This window comes from Letharia lupina (genome assembly GCF_014066315.1).
Source record: "Letharia lupina isolate WasteWater1 chromosome Unknown contig_11, whole genome shotgun sequence".
In the NCBI taxonomy this organism is placed as follows: Eukaryota; Fungi; Ascomycota; class Lecanoromycetes; order Lecanorales; family Parmeliaceae; genus Letharia; species Letharia lupina.
In genome coordinates, this window is record NW_023502980.1 from 761,985 (window position 1) to 780,533 (window position 18,549).

At 48.1% G+C, this 18,549-nt stretch overlaps 5 protein-coding genes across 5 annotated transcripts; 3 read left to right on the plus strand and 2 right to left on the minus strand.

The window, feature by feature from the left end:
- Positions 1-316: 316 nt before the first annotated feature.
- On the minus strand, positions 317-2,059 carry HO133_000795 (uncharacterized protein; the record flags this gene model as incomplete). Its single annotated transcript, XM_037291731.1, has 3 exons — positions 317-1,090; positions 1,134-1,467; positions 2,055-2,059. The coding sequence occupies 3 exons, from the start codon at positions 2,057-2,059 to the stop codon at positions 317-319; spliced, it is 1,113 nt and encodes a 370-aa protein (XP_037152093.1).
- A 542-nt stretch (positions 2,060-2,601) lies between these two features.
- On the minus strand, positions 2,602-3,934 carry HO133_000796 (uncharacterized protein; the record flags this gene model as incomplete). The annotated part of the gene is made up of 6 exons (XM_037291732.1): positions 2,602-2,885; positions 2,941-3,005; positions 3,055-3,431; positions 3,499-3,560; positions 3,614-3,650; positions 3,740-3,934. The coding sequence occupies 6 exons, from the start codon at positions 3,932-3,934 to the stop codon at positions 2,602-2,604; spliced, it is 1,020 nt and encodes a 339-aa protein (XP_037152094.1).
- Positions 3,935-9,961: 6,027 nt separating this feature from the next.
- Positions 9,962-12,263, plus strand: HO133_000797 (uncharacterized protein; the record flags this gene model as incomplete). The annotated part of the gene is made up of 3 exons (XM_037291733.1): positions 9,962-11,282; positions 11,441-11,998; positions 12,205-12,263. 3 exons carry the CDS (start codon positions 9,962-9,964, stop codon positions 12,261-12,263), a joined length of 1,938 nt encoding a protein of 645 aa, XP_037152095.1.
- A 580-nt stretch (positions 12,264-12,843) lies between these two features.
- Positions 12,844-13,242, plus strand: HO133_000798 (uncharacterized protein; the record flags this gene model as incomplete). Its single annotated transcript, XM_037291734.1, has 1 exon — positions 12,844-13,242. The coding sequence occupies one exon, from the start codon at positions 12,844-12,846 to the stop codon at positions 13,240-13,242; it is 399 nt and encodes a 132-aa protein (XP_037152096.1).
- Positions 13,243-15,470: 2,228 nt separating this feature from the next.
- On the plus strand, positions 15,471-18,352 carry HO133_000799 (uncharacterized protein; the record flags this gene model as incomplete). The annotated part of the gene is made up of 7 exons (XM_037291735.1): positions 15,471-15,525; positions 15,573-16,051; positions 16,095-16,198; positions 16,380-16,893; positions 17,004-17,184; positions 17,245-17,362; positions 17,518-18,352. The coding sequence occupies 7 exons, from the start codon at positions 15,471-15,473 to the stop codon at positions 18,350-18,352; spliced, it is 2,286 nt and encodes a 761-aa protein (XP_037152097.1).
- Between the last annotated feature and the right edge of the window lie 197 nt (positions 18,353-18,549).

Sequence of the window (18,549 nt, forward strand, 5' to 3'; positions counted from 1 at the left end):
TTCGCATTACGTCGTTGGGCGTCGATGGCATACCCAATCCAAGGCGTGTAGATGGGTAGCAGAGCTCAGCGAACGATCGCGGCGAGCGTGAGATACCCAATCCGTAGCATCTAGATGGGCAGCAGAGTTTGACAAATGGATCTGCATATCGGTGGCATACCCAGTCAATTGCGTGTTAGACAGGCAACAGAGCTTAGCTGTTCATCAGTGCAAGGGAAATGTCATACGACTAGTGAATAAATGGTGATTCCTTAATATGTTGAAGATGTTCAAGACAATATCGTGACTGGCATTACTCACTGACGCCCCAATAAATTTATAGATACCTCGATCTCAGAGCCTGACTAATCGTACTCATCCTACTCGCCACACTTCCATGCGTCATCTCATTCGCCAAATGTTCCTCCAACGCACTCTGTGTCACGCTCGCCTCATCTAATTCGCTAAAACTGCTTCCCATACTTGGCGTCCCTTCACTCCCTTCCTTCGCCATACGTCTCTGCCTAGGCGAGAGCGTTGAGAGAGGGTTATGCTGTGGCGGTCGGTTCTGCGATTGGGACTGTGATTGCACAGATGATGAGGATGAGTGGGCAGTCTGTGGTAGGTTTGAGGCTTTGGGTTTTGTAAGGGTTGCGGGCGGCGACCGGCGTGAGGTTGGTCGCTTTGGAGATATTTTAAGGGTGGAGCTGGGGTCTGTAGGCAGTGGTGGTGTAATGGGACGAGCGTCTGAGAAGGGAAGAAAGGGTGGAGAGTCCTCGTCTTCCTCATCTGCAACGGACAGAGGGTTGAGGGGAGCTTTGGAGGAGGAGTACCGTGGTCGACGGGCAAAGGCTCGGCTGCGAGACAACGGGTGGGGAGCATCATCGGATGAAGAAGAGGAAGACGAGTCGCTGGCTATGGCCGAAGGGCTAGCTTCTCTGCCAATCGGACGCTGCTGTTGTTTTGGAGATGCTTCAATAGATCTGCCAGGATTTTCGCGACTCCGGGCTCGCTGGGCAAAAGAAGAATGTCTTTCAGTAGGCGTTCGTGGCGAAGCAGGGATTTGAGTGACAGTATGGGTTGAGGCTGTTCGAGACATTGGACCTAGGAACTCAATGAGCAACGGTAGTGATGGGGAGAACAAGGAAACATACGTCGTGCTGCTCGTGGAAATTCTGTACTTGCTTCACCATGAGAGGTTGTACGCTCTTTCGCTCTATGTGATAGTGAAGACGGTACTCGCGATCCTGTGCGGGATCAGCAAGAGTGAAGCTGCAAGTCGAACGGTCCATACCTCCACTGCCTCCTCTGGTCATGGCGTATCCTCCTGCCGTACCGCTACCCGATACAGAGCCGGGTGTTGGTGACGCACCCGACGAGAGCCTATTCGCTTTTTGCAAACCAGCTCTGACCTGGGACAGCTGTCTTTCGTAGAGCAGTGCTGCCTGTTGCGATAGGAAGGTAAGGGATACATTGAATCGCTCGGCGCTAAAACAACAAATCAGTATTGGCCCTTTCGATGGTGTCTTGAGGCTTAGGTTGACACACGTTGCGTGCCCTTCATTACCAGTCAGCACCCGCCAAACGCATTTGCATATCCACAAATCTCACAGTCTATGTCTCGCCCCTTGGCTGTAGCTTTTGATAGCAGATCAGAGAGCTCTCGATCTTTCTTCCCGTTCCAGTCCACCTGCTATGCGTTAACCCTGTTTGTGCCATATCGCGAGACTGGGAAGCTCACGCTTGGTGGATCAACAAAGTCGCCTCGCGGGAATGGAAGGCGAACGAAGACTGTGTAATGGACATAATCTGGTTCGGTTGGTGATTGTGGCAGGTCTTGATCTAAGTGTTGAGCCATATGTCGCGAGGAAGAACCATATGTGTGCCTGAATCGACATGAAGGATGGAAGGGATGGAAGTGAAGCATCGAAGGATGCATGGGCTCGGGACCAGATCCCTGCAGCAGCAGCTGCCTTCGGCTCCACACGGGAGCTAAACTCAAATTGTAGCCTAGCTAGTGGCTATCTGTTCATTTTAGCAACAATCGAAGTTATAATAAGTTGGGGGCCTAGTACTCCATAAGAGCATCTGCTTGTATCCACTCAGCTACATACCTTCGAGCTCAAAACACGAGACGAAGACTTCTGATCCAATTCGCACTAAAGTGACAGTCACTAAGGCTACCTTTTGGGTAAATTATGCTGTGGTGGCACAACATTTGGACCTACGCATCTGTAACATATAACGCTAAATCTTGAAATGGAGCATATGATTTCGAGAGCCCGTTCTGGTTATCATTGGGCTGCCCGATGAGACTTCTCGCCAAATGAGACTCATTAACAGCGCGATTGTTGTACTTTGTCTTCTACAAGATCGGCATTCTAGAGTTGTCTGAGCTCGGCGTTCGACGACCGGATTTGTAGTTGACGTATCCTAAAAAAAGCTTCATTGATACAAATGTTTACAGTTACATCACAGGGGCGACATGGATGAGAACGACGAGGAAGATATCGAGCCACTGCGATACCAGCCCGGAACCTATGAGTATGGGGAAAGAAATCAGGCAACACGCAAAACCATATAAACGCCAAAGCTTCTTGCTTCTCTGCCGTATGAAAGCAATCAAATCTTCTCCGAGGGCGAGACTTCCCGAGTCTGACCATGCTCAAGATCCCCAAGTACACCAATGTGCGCAAATTTCCTCGACTGACTTGGGTCAGAGGGGGTCTGCTGTAGGTTCAAGCTTGGATCAGAACCCGGACTGGTCTTCATTCCGCTTTCTCCTGACCCGGAGCCAAATTTGCCAGTGGCACGACTAAATAGAGGACGCATCGTAGGCAAGCAGGCGCTGGCTATGGCAGTGCATAGTTCGACCATTGTCCAGATGTTGACAGGGACGTCGGACCCTTACGAATGTGTCAGAGTAGAGTACACATTGAGATCGAGGAATGCAGAGCTTACAGCTGGGGTCTGCATGTGAAAGCTCATGGATGACAATGCACCTATAAATGCTGGCAAAACAGACGCTGTGCGCCATTAGCCTGCTTTCGTAAAAGGCATCAAATCTGTACTTACAAACCACCAAGAAGGAACATGCCCATGATTTGGATCTTCTGCTTCGTGGGCTTTCGCAGCGCATACAGTAAGGGCATTGGCAAAATCAAGATTGCAAAGTCAGTCAGGACGTTGAAGGCCGCGATGATGGTCGCTCCGATATCAGTATTGATGCAATAGTGTTTGACCAAAGGGTTCCAGTTGGAGTCAATCGGCATACACTGGAAGATGGCTGCAAAGACCTGCGTGATACTGTAGCAAGCAACGAAGATGCCGACTACCCATAGAATGATGACGAAGTTGCGGCTGACGAAGAAAACTCTTTTGTACAAGTACAAGATTGAAGCTTTGATGGTGAACATAGCAAAGTTATAGATCACTTCGGCGGAAATAAGCACCTTTGGAGATATCAACATCCGACATTTGCCCGATTCTGATACTCAGTACGAGATTCTGATGGCATACCTGAGCGAAGCCTGCGGGATCTTTAAGAAGGATCAGATGTTTCCCAGACCCGAAACGTAAACCTAATCCAGAGATTCAACACATGTCTATAGAAGTAGTACAGGGAATTGCCCACCAACGCAATCACATATGAGAATGCCGAGCGTAAAGAGCTGCAGATTGCTACCATCAGTGAACGGCTTTTGATACAGGTAGCCCTTAAGGCGAGATTGAGAGCTCGACGAAATGGGTATAGTCTTACCAGCCCAGCAACAATTAGCCAATCATCTGCTTCATATTTGATCTTGCTCGACCGACGAGAAACGAATCTTAAGAGAACAGCAGTACAAGCAATGGGAAAGCAAATGGCATTCGTTGCAATGATATTCGGGACTTTGTTATCAGAGATGTGCTTTTCCTGATACAGGATTTCTGCTGGGGAGGGCATAGAAGCCATATTTTGGGAGACTGGGTGGTCAACGCTCGACAGTGAAATGGGCTGTGGTAAGCAACTTGTACAGTGTATTACTTTAGGCACGTAACAAGCGCATGGGACAAACATTAGAATGAGAGGCCTGACCTTGACTTTAACATTACTAACATGTCCGGGAATTTGGATAAATCTCCTCGCTTCTGCCCGGGTGCAAGCACGAAAGCAGCGAAAGGTCCAAGCGATGTTGAACATCTGCACCATGATCCTAGTGGTGTTTCCAGGAACGCAGGTCAGGGTGTTTACAAACAGTAAGATGCACAGCCTCGGTTACGATTGGTCGGATCCCCTTAATCAGAGCGGGAGTTCCCAAACCAGCCACGCGAGCATCATCGTACCACACTGTTGCATATCTAAGGGCGCTGATCTGCGAGGTTTGATTGGAGCGCGAGGTCAGTCCCCACAAACAGATGGTGTCAATTTGTTAGGGTGGAAACCTTCTTCTTCCATGAGCTTTGAGTTTTGACGGGATCAAAAGTTCCGATCCGATAAATAGGAGCTCGAGGAACATTCTCCGATCTGACCCTTGAGGCTCGCATCAACATCCGTGCGCCATGCAGCTCGAGACGAGATCGCCCCTTGGTGGAGCCGGTCTGAGGAAGGAGCCGTCAGGACTGAGTTACGAGGTACCGAGAGAGCATTGCAGTCTCGGCTTTCCTTCTCCGAACATCTGTCTCCATCCTTCACAAACACTCGGCCCCCTCTTCAGTTTCACAAGCTGATGAAGCTTTCAGAACCGTTTTCTGGCCTCATTTGCTGCGATGGAGAATTCAGATGAGATGATTACGCGGCAGGTTGATGTGGACGTTGATTGGAGCGCGAGAAGCGCATAAAGAGATCCCACTAGTCATATAAGGTAGCTAGCCTTGAACGCGGACTCTGCACTACCATTCTCCGCATATCCGTATCTTTGATGCGAATTCAAATCCTGGTGCAGGACGCGGAAGATAACCTAAGAGTCGAGGTCTGCGTTCCTTGAGAAGCTCCCACCTCCATTTCAGGTCCAGATCTGGAGAAGTATGAGCTTCGTGGCGGATCCGAATCTGAGTATCCCGTAGTTTTGATAATTGGTTCGTAATATCCAAAACGTTACTGCACGACGTATTTTCATTAAAGGTGTTCCTGGACAAAAAAGAGAAAACAAGTCAGCCTAGTTAGAGGTATCGGGAACAACGGTCATGAAGTGTCGTGAATGTATGCGGTAGTAGACAGGTTTAGCAACGAATTTCAAAAGAATGATTTAAAGCGGGAACAGCCCTACCCTTCTACCGCTAACCCGATTAAGTAATATCATAGACTTCGGTAAAACCTTTACCGAAGAATCACAAATCTCTTTGAATTTCACTTATTCTTCTTCTTTTACTATATATATATCTTATAAACTCCTTCAATAATGGGACCCTCGTTATAACGATCTTTATAATTATATTGCTAGGCTATTAGGCTGTGATCGCCACTATACCACGTTATAAATATATCCCCTTAGTGAAGTATAAATAGACCGATATTAAGAAATTATTATGGTTTAATTTATATATGCGTGTGGTATAAAAGATATTGATTAATCTATATGCCCGCAGGTATCTTATAACAATTACCTACAAAAAATAGAGAAATGCCATATCCTTATGGCAAGAAGTATATATGTATGGTTTTTCGAATGCCGGAAAGAAATGGACACACCGGGCTAATTAGTGGTGTGTATCTCACGAAATCTCCTGCTGAAATAGCTATCGAAATAAGATATCGGACGGTTTCAATTCGTCTAAATATGCATCGTTCGATAGGTGACCTCTGCCTATAGAGGTCTAATTAGCTGTGATCGACGTAGTAGATCCTTCTCTTATGTGCTTATTGCAGTGATATACTATAATGTAATATTGCCTAGGCACGCGGATATAGTAAGCTAAATTATAATGTCGTTCTCCGCCTGCTGAGTGGTAATTTGACGTGGGATCGTGGAGAGTATATGACGTGGGATCTTGGAGAGCTGAGCCGTGTTTTTGATGATGGTGGCCTTATTGTCGCTTGGTCTCTCCGCAGTGTTCTCCGCATTTGCCTACTGCGGTGATCCCTTCTCTTACTTAACTGAGTGCTCTGGCTAAGTGGCTGACTGAGTGAATAACTGAGTGGATTAATGTGAGACTGTGGAGAGTAAACCTGTTGTGTTATTGCTGCTGCTGACTATCTCCGCAATTCTCTTCGTAATGCATTATTCCTCCTCTTATTGAGTGATTGGCTGAGTGATTGACTGAGTAGCTGACTAAGTAAATTGGTGTGAGATCGTAGAGAGTAGGCCTGTTGTGTCACTACTGCTGCTAACTATCTTCGCAATATTCTTCGCATTTGCCTACTGCAGTGGTTTCTCCTCTTACTAAGTATCGGGCTAATATAAGATCGTGGAGAGCAGGTCTGTTATATTACTACTGCTGCTACTGTCTTCGCAATTCTCTCCGTAATACATTATTCCTCCTCTTGCAGAATATTAGACTGAGTGATTAACTGAGTAGCTGACTGAGTGGATTGATGTGAGACCGTGGAGAGTAGAGCTATTGTGTTACTGCTGCTGGCGCTGCTGACTAATTTTGTATGTCTAAATAAGCAGTTACGCTAACGCCGTATAGGGTAACTTTGCAATTGAATCACTGTTTTATAATATAAAATAGTGATTTAATTTGTGGGTGATCGACGAGGCTAATAACTACTCTATATGGTTAGTCTATTGGATTATTACCCTTTTCGTTTTGAATTATTCTTTTGAATCACATTGCTAAACCTGTCTAGTCAGTTCATTCTGACCCAGCAGTAGCATCCACCTCCGTATGGAAATCATCGCCCATCATTTTCGGTGCCTTATTGACTACTGCCTGCAGCGCTGCCTTCTGCTCGGCCTCTGTTAGTCGTTTATCTTGCCACTGTCCAATTCGATAAAGTAACACACCCGTCACTGAAGAAATTAGGTCTTCAGCAACTGCAATTCCAGATTCGATGGCGGGACTAAGAGTCTTGGATATCCTCAAAGCAGGTGCCTCAGCTTGGACTGCGACAGAGGTAGAGCTTACGAGTATACAAAGAGAAATTGAAATTGTCTCTAAAATAGGTGTGCTTGTCAAAAAGCCCACTATTGAGGTTGGTATCGAGTAATCCGCCTCGTTGTAATTCGCACTCGAAACAATTTTCGCGGTCGGCATGAGCGCCGTATTACGGAAAGTGATCTCCTTGACACTTTTGCTATCAGAACAGCAGGTCTGATTATCTGGGTACAGGCCAAATGTTCCATTGCCGCAAGTGGTGCCATTCAATCTATATTCGAAATCATTGTCCACGATAGGGCCTGCAATGTCACATCATGAATAATGCGGATCTTAGCTGTCGACAAGAAACAAGAGAAAGAGATCACGGAATAGCTAGTAGATATAAAGAAAGGACAATCAGGACTTCGCCAGCTTTTGTCTGAACAGTCTCCCATCCAACTCAAACCATTGTCTCCTGAGCAGTAAAGGTTTGTCTCGCATCTAGATGCCGGGTTGCAACATACGCTGAAGTTGGCGGAGGGGTCGCAAGGAACAATGTCGGAAATCTGCACACTTTGAAGGGAGTAACAGGGTCGTAGTTGAGCAGAATTAACCGAATTGAGACAACATACTCGTGCTGTCCAGAAGTGAGTTCTTTGATAGAGCGAGGACACCAATAGATTAACCGATATTCGGCTAAGTGAAAGGATTTATTGGTGTCCTCGCTCTATCAAAGAACTCACTTCTGGACAGCACGAGTATTGACAAGAAGATGAGTAGGAGCTTACGCATTGCGTCGACCAAAAAATGGCCTTGTCGAAAGCTTAATTAAATGCTCTTGGAAGATAGGAAGCCCGTGACGGACTGTTGCGGCAAGCAAACCAGTTTTTGTGATCAGGCTGTGCTGCTGAAAGACGATTCTAGGGAAGCATTCGTATGGGGCCTCCAGATGACTCGACAGAGGAAAATCAATCTTACGATAATCTTCAGTCTAGGATCCATGTATGTGCTCGCACTCGTATTATCCTTATGATCAACTGTTGGAAAATGGTATGAAGGATTGATTGATTAGGTAGCTATGAGGGTGCTGAGTGGGCTACTTATACCCCTATTTGCCACCATGCGGGGTAGCTTTAACACAGGTGCTGCAGCAAATCTCAACATCAACTAACCTGTGTCACCTGCAGTGTCTGTGTAATTACCATCCTTCGAATCGCGTTCGCAGCTCAATTCGATGCCAACGACCTCACCTATGATTACATAAAAATCTCAATAACCACAGTACTTGAGCCCACACTTGGCATAATAGTGGCTTCCCTACCCATGTTCCCGCCGGCTTTCAAGAATTTGCTGGGCGGTGAGAGCGAGCATGACTCCCTAAAGGTGCGCTCTAGCAGTACAATCCGGCTTCGCTCGAACGGCATGGATCCATCCCCGGGAATTCCCAGGCTTGATGACTCCTACCCTCTTGCGGACTTGGAGACGGATAGAACAACTGAGAGCAAAGCCACTAGCTCCGATGGTAGAGCGAATTCTTGCGGTATTGAATATAGCACGGACTCAAGGGGTGAGACACACCCGTATTCTAAGATCAATGTTCAAAAATGGTGGGAGGTTCGGTCTGAGTAAGCGATCAAATAGCTAAGCCACGAATGCTATGAAACTTTTTCTAGGTTTCTCTACACTTTGAACGGGAAGTCTTTCGTAGTAATAACATAAGCAAAACCGACAGCGTCACACATTCAGGCAACTCTTTCATAGCTGATCGACCACACCATACCAAAATATAGGCGACCACCAAAGGTAGTTGATGATCAAGATGGTGGCCAGAAGATAAGGCTGTCATTATTCTGCAAGGCTGCAGGCCTGCATATGAGGCTACCTTATGCAGCATGGTAGCCGACTTCCTCAATCTGTTCGAGTTCGCAACCTTTTCCAAGAGCGAATTCCCATTCAAACTGGGCACGGCTCCGCATACACCCCCCCCCCCCTTTTTTTGTCACCGTTTGGTACACGCTAGGGACTCCACAAAACGAATAGGCGGGACTGATAAGGGAAAATGTATCGGAAAATTATTTCCTTCCTCTGGTTCGAGGAGTCCGGGACTGCAAGCCATGTGTCATCGACCATGTAGCGCTTCTCTCATGGAGAGTCGCTTGGCCTAGAACGTCCATATCACAGATCGATGAAGCCACAAAGGACCGTTCTTCGGTCGCTTTCTGGCTGCGATTACTCCGTAAGGCTTCAGACGATGGTAAAGATGCAGCTCGAGCTGCGCCCTTGTGACGAAAAGCATGGGAAGATAAAGGTCAGCCTGGTAAGGACGATGGCTGGAGCGCGAAACAAGGCTGAGTGATGATGCCTCCCAAATTTCCTCTTTCTCGACATCAAATACCACTCTTTTGACCCGGAAGGAGTGTGAGCACCGCCTTCCGTGAAGACAGCAGAAGGCTACAAAACGGGCGTCTGGCCTAATGCTACCAAAAACACCAGGCTTTGCTCGGCCGCGCGTCACCTTGTCAATCTTGGACAGACCAAGAAATGTCTATTCCCCACGCAATGGTCAAGGTCAGACAGACGGGGCATTGTGCCTTGCATTACATGCCGAGCTGAGAGCAACTGGAGAATCGAAAAGGCTGACAAATCGATCATCGCATGACTGGGTAAGAAGATTGCACAGCTCATGTAGCTGCACACAGCCTTGCAGAAGCGAGACCGCAAGCTCTCTCTGCCCACCATCGTTGTCACTGCCTAAAATAGCACCACAATTACTGGCTCTTGTTGGCCGTCGCATCTCATCCAGAATGGTAGGACCGGATTGAAATCGGACATCTGCTTGTGGCATCTCCGCACGGACGTATCTCTGGCGTACATGATCATTATTTCGCTTTTTTTGACCATTGACTTGCTGAGTTCTTGGCAAGAAGACAAAGTTCTTGACTCTTCTTCACAATAGCTGGATCGACGGTTTCCTACAAAGATGCCTGTAATGATAATGTACGCCTTTGTCTGGAGCATTTTCGTCGCTGGCCTAGCCACTGCAGGGCCTGGGTATTCGATACAATGCTGTAACATAGCGTTACAGACATTTGCTTATCTTAATAAGAGTATACCCCAGGACGACTACAAATGTGGTCAGGTCTACGAAGCCGCCCTTCCACCTGCTCCACCTCTTCTGGTTCCCACCTCGTGGTGTCGCCAAAAATGCTCTGGGTATGGAGTATCGGCTCCTGGCGACACAAATGCTTGGGCGGCACCCCTGATTCAATACATTCTACCAGCGGTCATTTTCAGTATGACCATCCCTCGAAGATTGGTGCTTGAACCGCCCAGATGGTTCTTCGACTTCAATGTCAACCATATGAGTGGCCTCGTCAAGGCTCTTTTCTCTTTGTGCGTTGCGGGTATAATCGTGACTCTCGACACCGCAGTCTGGGTTTTCATAATCATGGTAGCGCCGGCACCGTTCATCTTCAGTGGACTCGTGGAAATTGTGCTCGACTATAGGATTATACGGAATCTGAATAGTAGCAACACAATTCAAGGCAAAGATCAGCCCGAGGGACTGGACAGGGCTCAAAGAGTTCAGCTTTTGACTGCCGTTCTGGCCGGGAACCTTGGGATAGACGGTGTCCCAGCTGATCCTCAAAAAGAATTAGGGACGGTCTTGGATATCTATAAGCACCCCGAAGAAGTGGCATTGCGTTTGGGGGCAATGCTAGATTGCCAATATCCGTTCGGAGCCGCTGTAGGAGCTCCCATTCTGCTCTATATCGGGTCTTTTGTATATACGCTTGCCACGATCCGCAGTTCCAATGGAGACAGGGAAACATCAAGGGCACTGGCTTTCGGTATTTGGTGGATGAACATTGTGCATGTCTCAGCCATCAGTGGATGCTTGTTGGCTAGCAACAATCCAAATACAGCAGGAGCGATCGTCAAGCGGAGACGAGAGAAAGTCGGACTACAGGAACGGCTAAATTACGCCAACCAGCGATCTGAGATGGAAGACAAGATCCAAGCTCGGTTAGAGGCATGGTCGAGGCTCCCGCTGAGCTATAAGGCTCGTTATGAGCCTGTCTGGATGTGGACGAGAGGAAAAAGCAAGGCTGGCTGGGTTCGACGAACTTCTGCCTGGAAAAATCCTTGGTTCCGCGAGAAAGTCGAGATGACCGTCCCCGGCTGGATTTCCCTCGCTTGTGTGGCTTTTGGGCTTGTCTTATTCCCATGTGCACTCGCCTTTTGGGTTGAGTATTTGACGCCAACGAAAGGCGTGGGCTGCCGGTCATTAACGATTTTGGGTACGTATACCTCTAAGACGACCCTATCTTTTCTACATAACGTTCCGACTTGCGAGACATGTTGTGGGAATGGAAGTCTTTGCTTTATTCCTTGAGGCTGTCTCACCATCTGGAATTCGCTACAGAAAAGCAATGCTAACTCTGAAACAACCCCAAAGTCTACGCCTCCACTCAATTGACTTTCACCGTCCTCTCAGCTTGGAGCCATTTCAAAGCGTCCCACAACCAGAATTATTGGGATAACCACCGTTGGCTTGGTCGCTTGAGGCGCACATGGGTCGGCGTGTCTGTTTTGGTCATCTTCCTCTTTCCCGCTTGGGTAGCCGCAGTGTTTACGACCTTTGCTGGAACCCTCATACAAATTACAGGCATCTACCGAAATTGCCTATGCGCTTCGAGTGGATACTGGTCTTGGGGTCCTACCTCCACCGTTCAACTCGCAGCGGACACCGAAGCCGATAGACATGCTAGTCTGCATTGGCAGAAAGCTGGTTACACAGCTCTCATTTTCTTGGCTGTTGTGACGTATTTAGCATGGTGGTGCCAATGCTATCTGCGCCAGAAGTTCATCGAGCGCGTGAAGCACCTCATCCCTGAGAATCCTACTGGACATGACATTCATACCAAAGCACAAGTCGATCTAGGAAGGCAGCGAATTGCGGAGACTATCAAGAGTTCTGAGATCAGCACCCTCCGCAATCTGAGTGGCGCCTCTGGTGAGTGCCTTTTTTCATATTGGCCTAGCAACCGCAAATACTTACCGACATCCAGTTGAAAACAATTCATCGTATATGTAAAGTCGAAGATCATATTGCCTTTCATCTAATTTTTCTATGGTTCAACGGGCTCCAACCTACGTATGGTACGTCAAGAAAAATCCATTTACACGTCGTTCGAAGAAACTCGCGCGACGCATTAACAGGTTTATACGTTCTCTCTGCTCTTCTGGTCTCGGACTTGACTGTCACAGGGGCGACATAAAACCCATGGGAATCTTGATCTTAGTGTTTGCTAGCTGACACCGGGCTCTGCACGCCATTTTGATGACAGATTTCGCTTGCTCCAAGAGTTCTTCTACGGCAACCAGGAATCCTGATCCCAAGGTTTGCACGCTTACACTGGTCACTGCTCACTATTTAGACGTCATTTTTGAGCTCGTTGATCCGTGGTCTATGATGATCGAAGACTAGTACTCCTAGAGCTTGGGGTTGAGATCAAATCTTTGTACGCGAAGTCTCTCTTTCCGGCCGAAGCTACTACTCATTCTTGACAATTTGTACAGGCCTCCAACTTTATCTATGGCTCAAAAGATCTGTGCTGCGCTGCCAAAGTGCGCCAAGAATTTGGTCCGGACCCTGTTCTCCCAAGAAAGTAAATACTTGCTCAATTCGAGACCGTTGGACCCAAAAGAAAAATTATCGAGAGGTGCGAAAATCTCTCACTGTCGGATCACATCATCGAAAGACACAATCCTCAACCTATCCTTCATCATCAATCGACAACTATCTCCTCGAACAGCCAAAACCCAGACCAATTTCAATTTTAATCACCATTCTCCGTAATGAAGATCTCCACTACCATCCTCCTCACTACCACCTTTACATTCGCCGCCCCTCACCTTACTTCAAACCAGCACCTGGGACCCAACCCAGCAATCTGCTCGCCGATATTGAGACTTCAGTTCTACATCAACGACCTGAACACCTACCCGACCCAAGGCGACATCTATATGGCGCAAGCGCAAGCGCTGACCGTAGACGATGAGTTGCAATGTCCTACGAAAAACGGGATACTGGATAGTGAAGAACCGGCTAGCGACACTTGCAAGAAAAATCAGGAGATCAAGGACGCAGTTGAAGAGCTCATAATTTCTTCTTCCGAAGACAAGCGTCTCCGGTTGAATGGGCTCAATGCTGCTTGTGTGGAGTTGTATGAGATGATTGGTTGTCCTACTAAGTAACTGGAAAGGCTGTTGGGAGGGTTACAGCCACTGAATGCATGCAAATGAACCCCGTAAGACGATCTTCCTTGGCCACCCGGATACATCACCCACCTTGCAAGATCGACGCCCGATCCACTGCAGTCTGAGCACGGAATTACGTCGCCGTTACCGTGCACCTCAGTATTACGGTCGTTTGTTGCAAGTTTCCCTGTTATAGTCATCGCGTCGGCCGTTACAGATACTGCACGGAATTGGCATGACGCCGCTGTCATTGTAGTAATTTGTTGGAAATGTATGAAGGATTGATTTATTAAGTAGCTATCAGAGTGCTGAGAGAAGACTACTTATACCCCTATTTGCCACCTGATTGCCACCATGAGGGGTAGCTACAACATAGGTGCTGCAGCAAATCTTAACATAATTACAATGAGCCATCCCTTGATGTAGTCCGATGTATACTTAGCTGGATCAGCAATGCATAGAGACCCACTTGCTTCTATCAACATCGTGTCGTTTGTTCCGATTTCTTTATCCGAAGGAGGAAAGTATCGTGAATTCACAAAAAGTGACCCCAAAAATTCTTCACTGATTCTTCTTAAAACGGAGAGCAGGAAATCAGGTCAAGACAGAGAAGAGAATTTTGTACTTAAGTTCGGAAAATCTATGTTTGTCCACACAAAGCAAGCCATTTCTCGAGCCATTCGTGTTTATCGTTGATGTGTTTGCTATTTTTCGGTCAAAGATTTTCGCGCCTGCTTTCATCAGATCAAGACCCCCTTTTGAGTGCCAATTGTACCGTCCCTGCGGTCCAATCGAGTCATGTACAGTTCCGGCAAGCTACAATTATCCACCTTAGAATCGATCTTACTGAAAACGTTATTTTCTTGCCGGGAACGAACTACATATGCGCAGTGAAGACGCCCGCACTACCGCAGCTTTGACACTGAGTCACTGTGCCCCAGCTCGCTCGATAGCCATCCCCGCTACAGGAATCTCAAGTTGCCTGGGCATTTGCGCCCCCTTACCGTGATAGCCGTTGCAGTTACCAGTCTCTACGAAACGCCAGATTGTCAACTCGTCACTCTCTACGCCGCGGTTAAGACGTGGTGAGGAAGAGGTTTCAGACTTGGATAAGATATTAAACACACGGCTAGGAGTACGAAAGTCTTCAGGGCTACGTACAATGCAATATGGTTGACTCCGCATTGGTTCAGTTGAAGACGAGTTCAATTCACAACGGTTTTCCACGCTTGAATTTAGATCGGCTGCCAACGTACCAATTCTACCCTCAAGTGGCGGTCAAGAAAGCAGTCTACCATTTTCCCCAAGCACAGACAACCAGCTAACGACATTGCTTCAGGTTGCGAACGGTCAGGCCTGTCATTGCTCTCCTGGCCAGGGTATCGGCGACAAAGAGGCCCTTTGCATGACTACACCCTGCAGCGCTTGCACCACGCAGTTACTGTCCCTACTCCACGGCAGTGCCAACAGATCTGCCGCGTTGGAATCCTGCCCGTTCCGTCGCAGGCTTGGCACGTCAGACTGTTGTCGAACACCACTCGGCCACTCCCGCCACAGGGACTGCAAACGACGGGGGCGCCCTGGTTGCCGCCTGCGCCATCACAGGCACTGCACCGCTCCGTCACCCGGCCGCAGGAGTTGCAGTGTTTACAAGGAGGCGAAGACATTCTTCGGTTGTGGAGTCAGGTGGATGTGTAGAGGCCTGGACTCTTTTGTCGATTCCTTGTCGTTTGTTCAGGTTCTTCTTTTGGGAGGGAGATTCTGGTGTGCTTTTACGGAGGGTAACTCTTGGAGCCTTCCACCGATCCTTCTTGATATCTGGGAAGGAAATGATTTGAAGAGCAAGAATCTTGATCAATGAATGAGAGGGGGTTGTTTTATACTTGGAGTTGGAATCTCCATGTTTGTTCACGAGAATCAAGCCTTTTCGGACCTTTCATGTTTATCGTTGAAGTATTCACTGGCTTCCGGTACACGTATGTACCCCCAAATGTAATTTCCTGAGATAATGGGAGATATTTGTGTTTCGGGAAATTGTGAAGAACCTGGCGGTAAGGCAAGGTAGTGTTCGTCCACACAAACATTCAAGAGTGAGGATTCTTTGAGCTATGATACCACTTTGCGCTAACCACCGCAAGTAACGGCATTATTATCGAAACGGAGTCTGAGATTGAAAATCAGGGGTCGAAGGATTGACATCAGTAAAGCTCTGGTCTCCGCATAGAATGTGTATGGTAAAAGCGCAAAAAGGCTTAGATGGAGGGATCTGGAAGGTTTATGGTCTCAACGTGGTTTCGCCTATATCCATACCCGTTGCACACACACAGTGACTGCCGCCACCTTGAATGGAACTCTATACTATCATACTCGCGAACAATACGACATCCACGGTCTCCTAAAACAAGACCCCCCGTTCATCCAACAAGATCCCAATCCGTCCGGAAGCGGGCTAGGTTTGGACCCAGTCAACATTGGCCACGACGTGCCTCATGACAACCACTTCTTTGAGGCGACTCCCAAAAAATTCAAGGCCTCCAATTTTGGCGCGCCATACGCCGACTGGATCAAGGAAGTCGACAAGAACTCGACCGCTTGGGAGGAGCGGTTGTCAGAACCGGACTTCTTTGCAAAGAGTGTTCTCGAGTGGCCTGAAGACGTCAACTGTGGTGCTGCATATAACGGCTGTGATGGGAGACCCTTGTGTGACGACATCAGCGAGAGAATCGAGAACAGGACGAGAGCTCGGCAGATATGTTATGTCTTTGATTCATTCCATCACGTGAGCTTGATCAGTGCCCAAGTACACGTAGGTGTCCATGTCCTCTTCGACGTCTTGATGAAGCTGACAGTTTCCGCGGGAACAAAGCAAAGCAGCCCAAGCCGCCGGTGATGCCAAGTGTAGTGAGTTTGCCTCAACGTTCCTTTGGCAATTCGATCCGAGCGTTCAGAAGAAGTGCGAGTTGTTTACTAACTTGGTGAAAGCTGGAATCACAGCAGTCATGTTCGGTGCCTTCGCTTCAGCGCCACCGGCGGCGCTGGCGGCGCTTGCAGTCTTTGGAGCCGTAGCGGCGGCGGAAGCGGAGGTTGCAGTTGCTTTGGAGGCCGGCATTGGGGAAGCTGCTTCCATTGTTGAGTGAAGCTGGTGAGATCAAGGTAGAGGTTAAGGAAGGGGTTGGGGAAGCTGCTTCACTTACTAAAACTAAAGCTAGTGAAATCAAGGTAAAAGTTAAGGAAGAAATTGGGAAAACTGCTTCACTTACTGAGACTGAAGCTAGCGAGATCGGAGTAGAAGTTGGGGAAGAGGTTGGGGAAGGGGTCGGGCAGGGTTCGACGGAAACCGCCTTCGGTGAAGCTGGTGAGGGTGGAAGTGTCCCAGGGACGGATGGTACTGAAGCTGGTGAGGGCGGAAATGTCCCGGGGACGGATGGTGGTGATAGCCCAAGGAGTGGAAATGAAGGCGGAGAAGGTACACCTGGGTCTCCAACCAACAGTGGCGATGGCGGGCCTGGGTCCACAGGAGATAGCACAAATGAAGGCGCTGATTCCACAGCAACAGGCGGAAAGAACGTAGCTGGCGTCAAGACGCCGTGGAAATGGCAACGCTCTTACGACAAAAATGACAATGTTAAACAAAGGGGCTGGCATAGAGTAGGGGGGAAAAGACTGGAGTCGCGACTAATATGCTAGTAGCATTGCCAGTTACGGTAAGCCAATATCATGATAATCAGACTAAAACATTGCGTTACTAACCTTCATAGATTGCTGGCCCGGCTATGCAGGACGGCATTTGTTCAGGATTCCCAAATGCCGGTCCGGAGGATCTCGAGAAGTTGACGAACGTAATATCGGACAAAATCCTCTCTGCCGCAGAGGACTACCGGGCGACCATCCATAGTCACTTGAAGGAAGTAAAGAAAGGGGACGGATTCGGGGATGACGGTACGACGTGCAGGCGTGCAAAGATCCTAGAGCTAGAGAGACGCTGATCATTTCCTATAGGCACATTCGTCCAACCTTTCACCAGTATTATGGCGGAAACAATTTTCAGAAGAGATTACGTGCGATTGACGAAGTATGAGCGCGATTTCTTCGTAGAAGAAACATCGAAGCTTGAGATGTAAGCAGCTAATTCCACTGCTATTTTGTGTCGGGGCTGACTGCTAGTAACAATAGGGCCATGACAGCTCATTTCCTAAATGCGGCGATCTCAGTCTCACTGAAAAGCTCAATGTGCTACTTGCATTGTACGACCAATATCGATGGATCGGATAGGGATTCAGGAACATTCACCATTGAACCCGAACCTGGGACTACTTGCCAGGCTCAATGCTGGAAAAATTGGGACCAAACCAAGCAGCTGGAGATGTTCGGTTTAGACAAGCTGATGAAGAATGATAACCACTGGGGCTGGTGGGGCGCTAATGCCGAAGAATTTCTCACCCATTCCTACAACCATTGGCAACGGTCGCAATTTCGCCCAGACGTCCTGTTCCCAACTATCGATCAAGTTCGAGAAGGGACATCCTCCAACTCTAGTTCAGGTGCCGCTGTGCCTGTTTGTTATTCTCCTCAGCCTATTCAAAGCTACAAGCAGACGCACAATCGAGACAAAGCACTTCCATGCATCTGTGGCAATGAGATCGGCAACGAGACGGTGAGCTTTTTCCGTGAGGCCAATTTCCAGTCCTGGATCGCCGTGAACGAGGGAAAAGGGCTTGCCGAAGCACGCCAGACGAGCTTTCAGATCGACAAGACTTGGCCTGTCCAAGCGTATCTGGCCTTCTGTCACCTTGGCTGGCATTTCCCGGTTCAAAGCGACCAATACTCGGATAATAGTACTAACGGAGGGAAGCACCGCTTCGGCATGGGCGCGGACGTCATGTGCGAACAGGCGGAAAAGGAAGCGCAAGAGGTGATCAAGAGAGGAGGTAGCATCACAGATGTCAACTGTAACCTGTGCTGGCTAAGCAAAACTGGAAAGACTATCAAGGAAAACCAGAGACACTATGTTCACCACGACACCATGGACCATCGGAACAAGTATCACTTCCAAAAGGCATGTGAAGAACAAATGGGGAACAAGGAGGTTTGTAAGCTAGAAACGTGATCGAGTACTCATAGTGTGACATAGAGTGATAGTATCCTTTGCTTATTGGATAGCTGAAAAGAGATTGCAGATTCTCCCTAAGCATAAAAAATCCTTGAGGACGAAGCTCGGACTTGGCGCTGATATGTTCAACATTAATGATTCAATGAATTTCTTTCTTCCACTGCAATTGCCACCTTTTCTCTATCGCAGCCAGC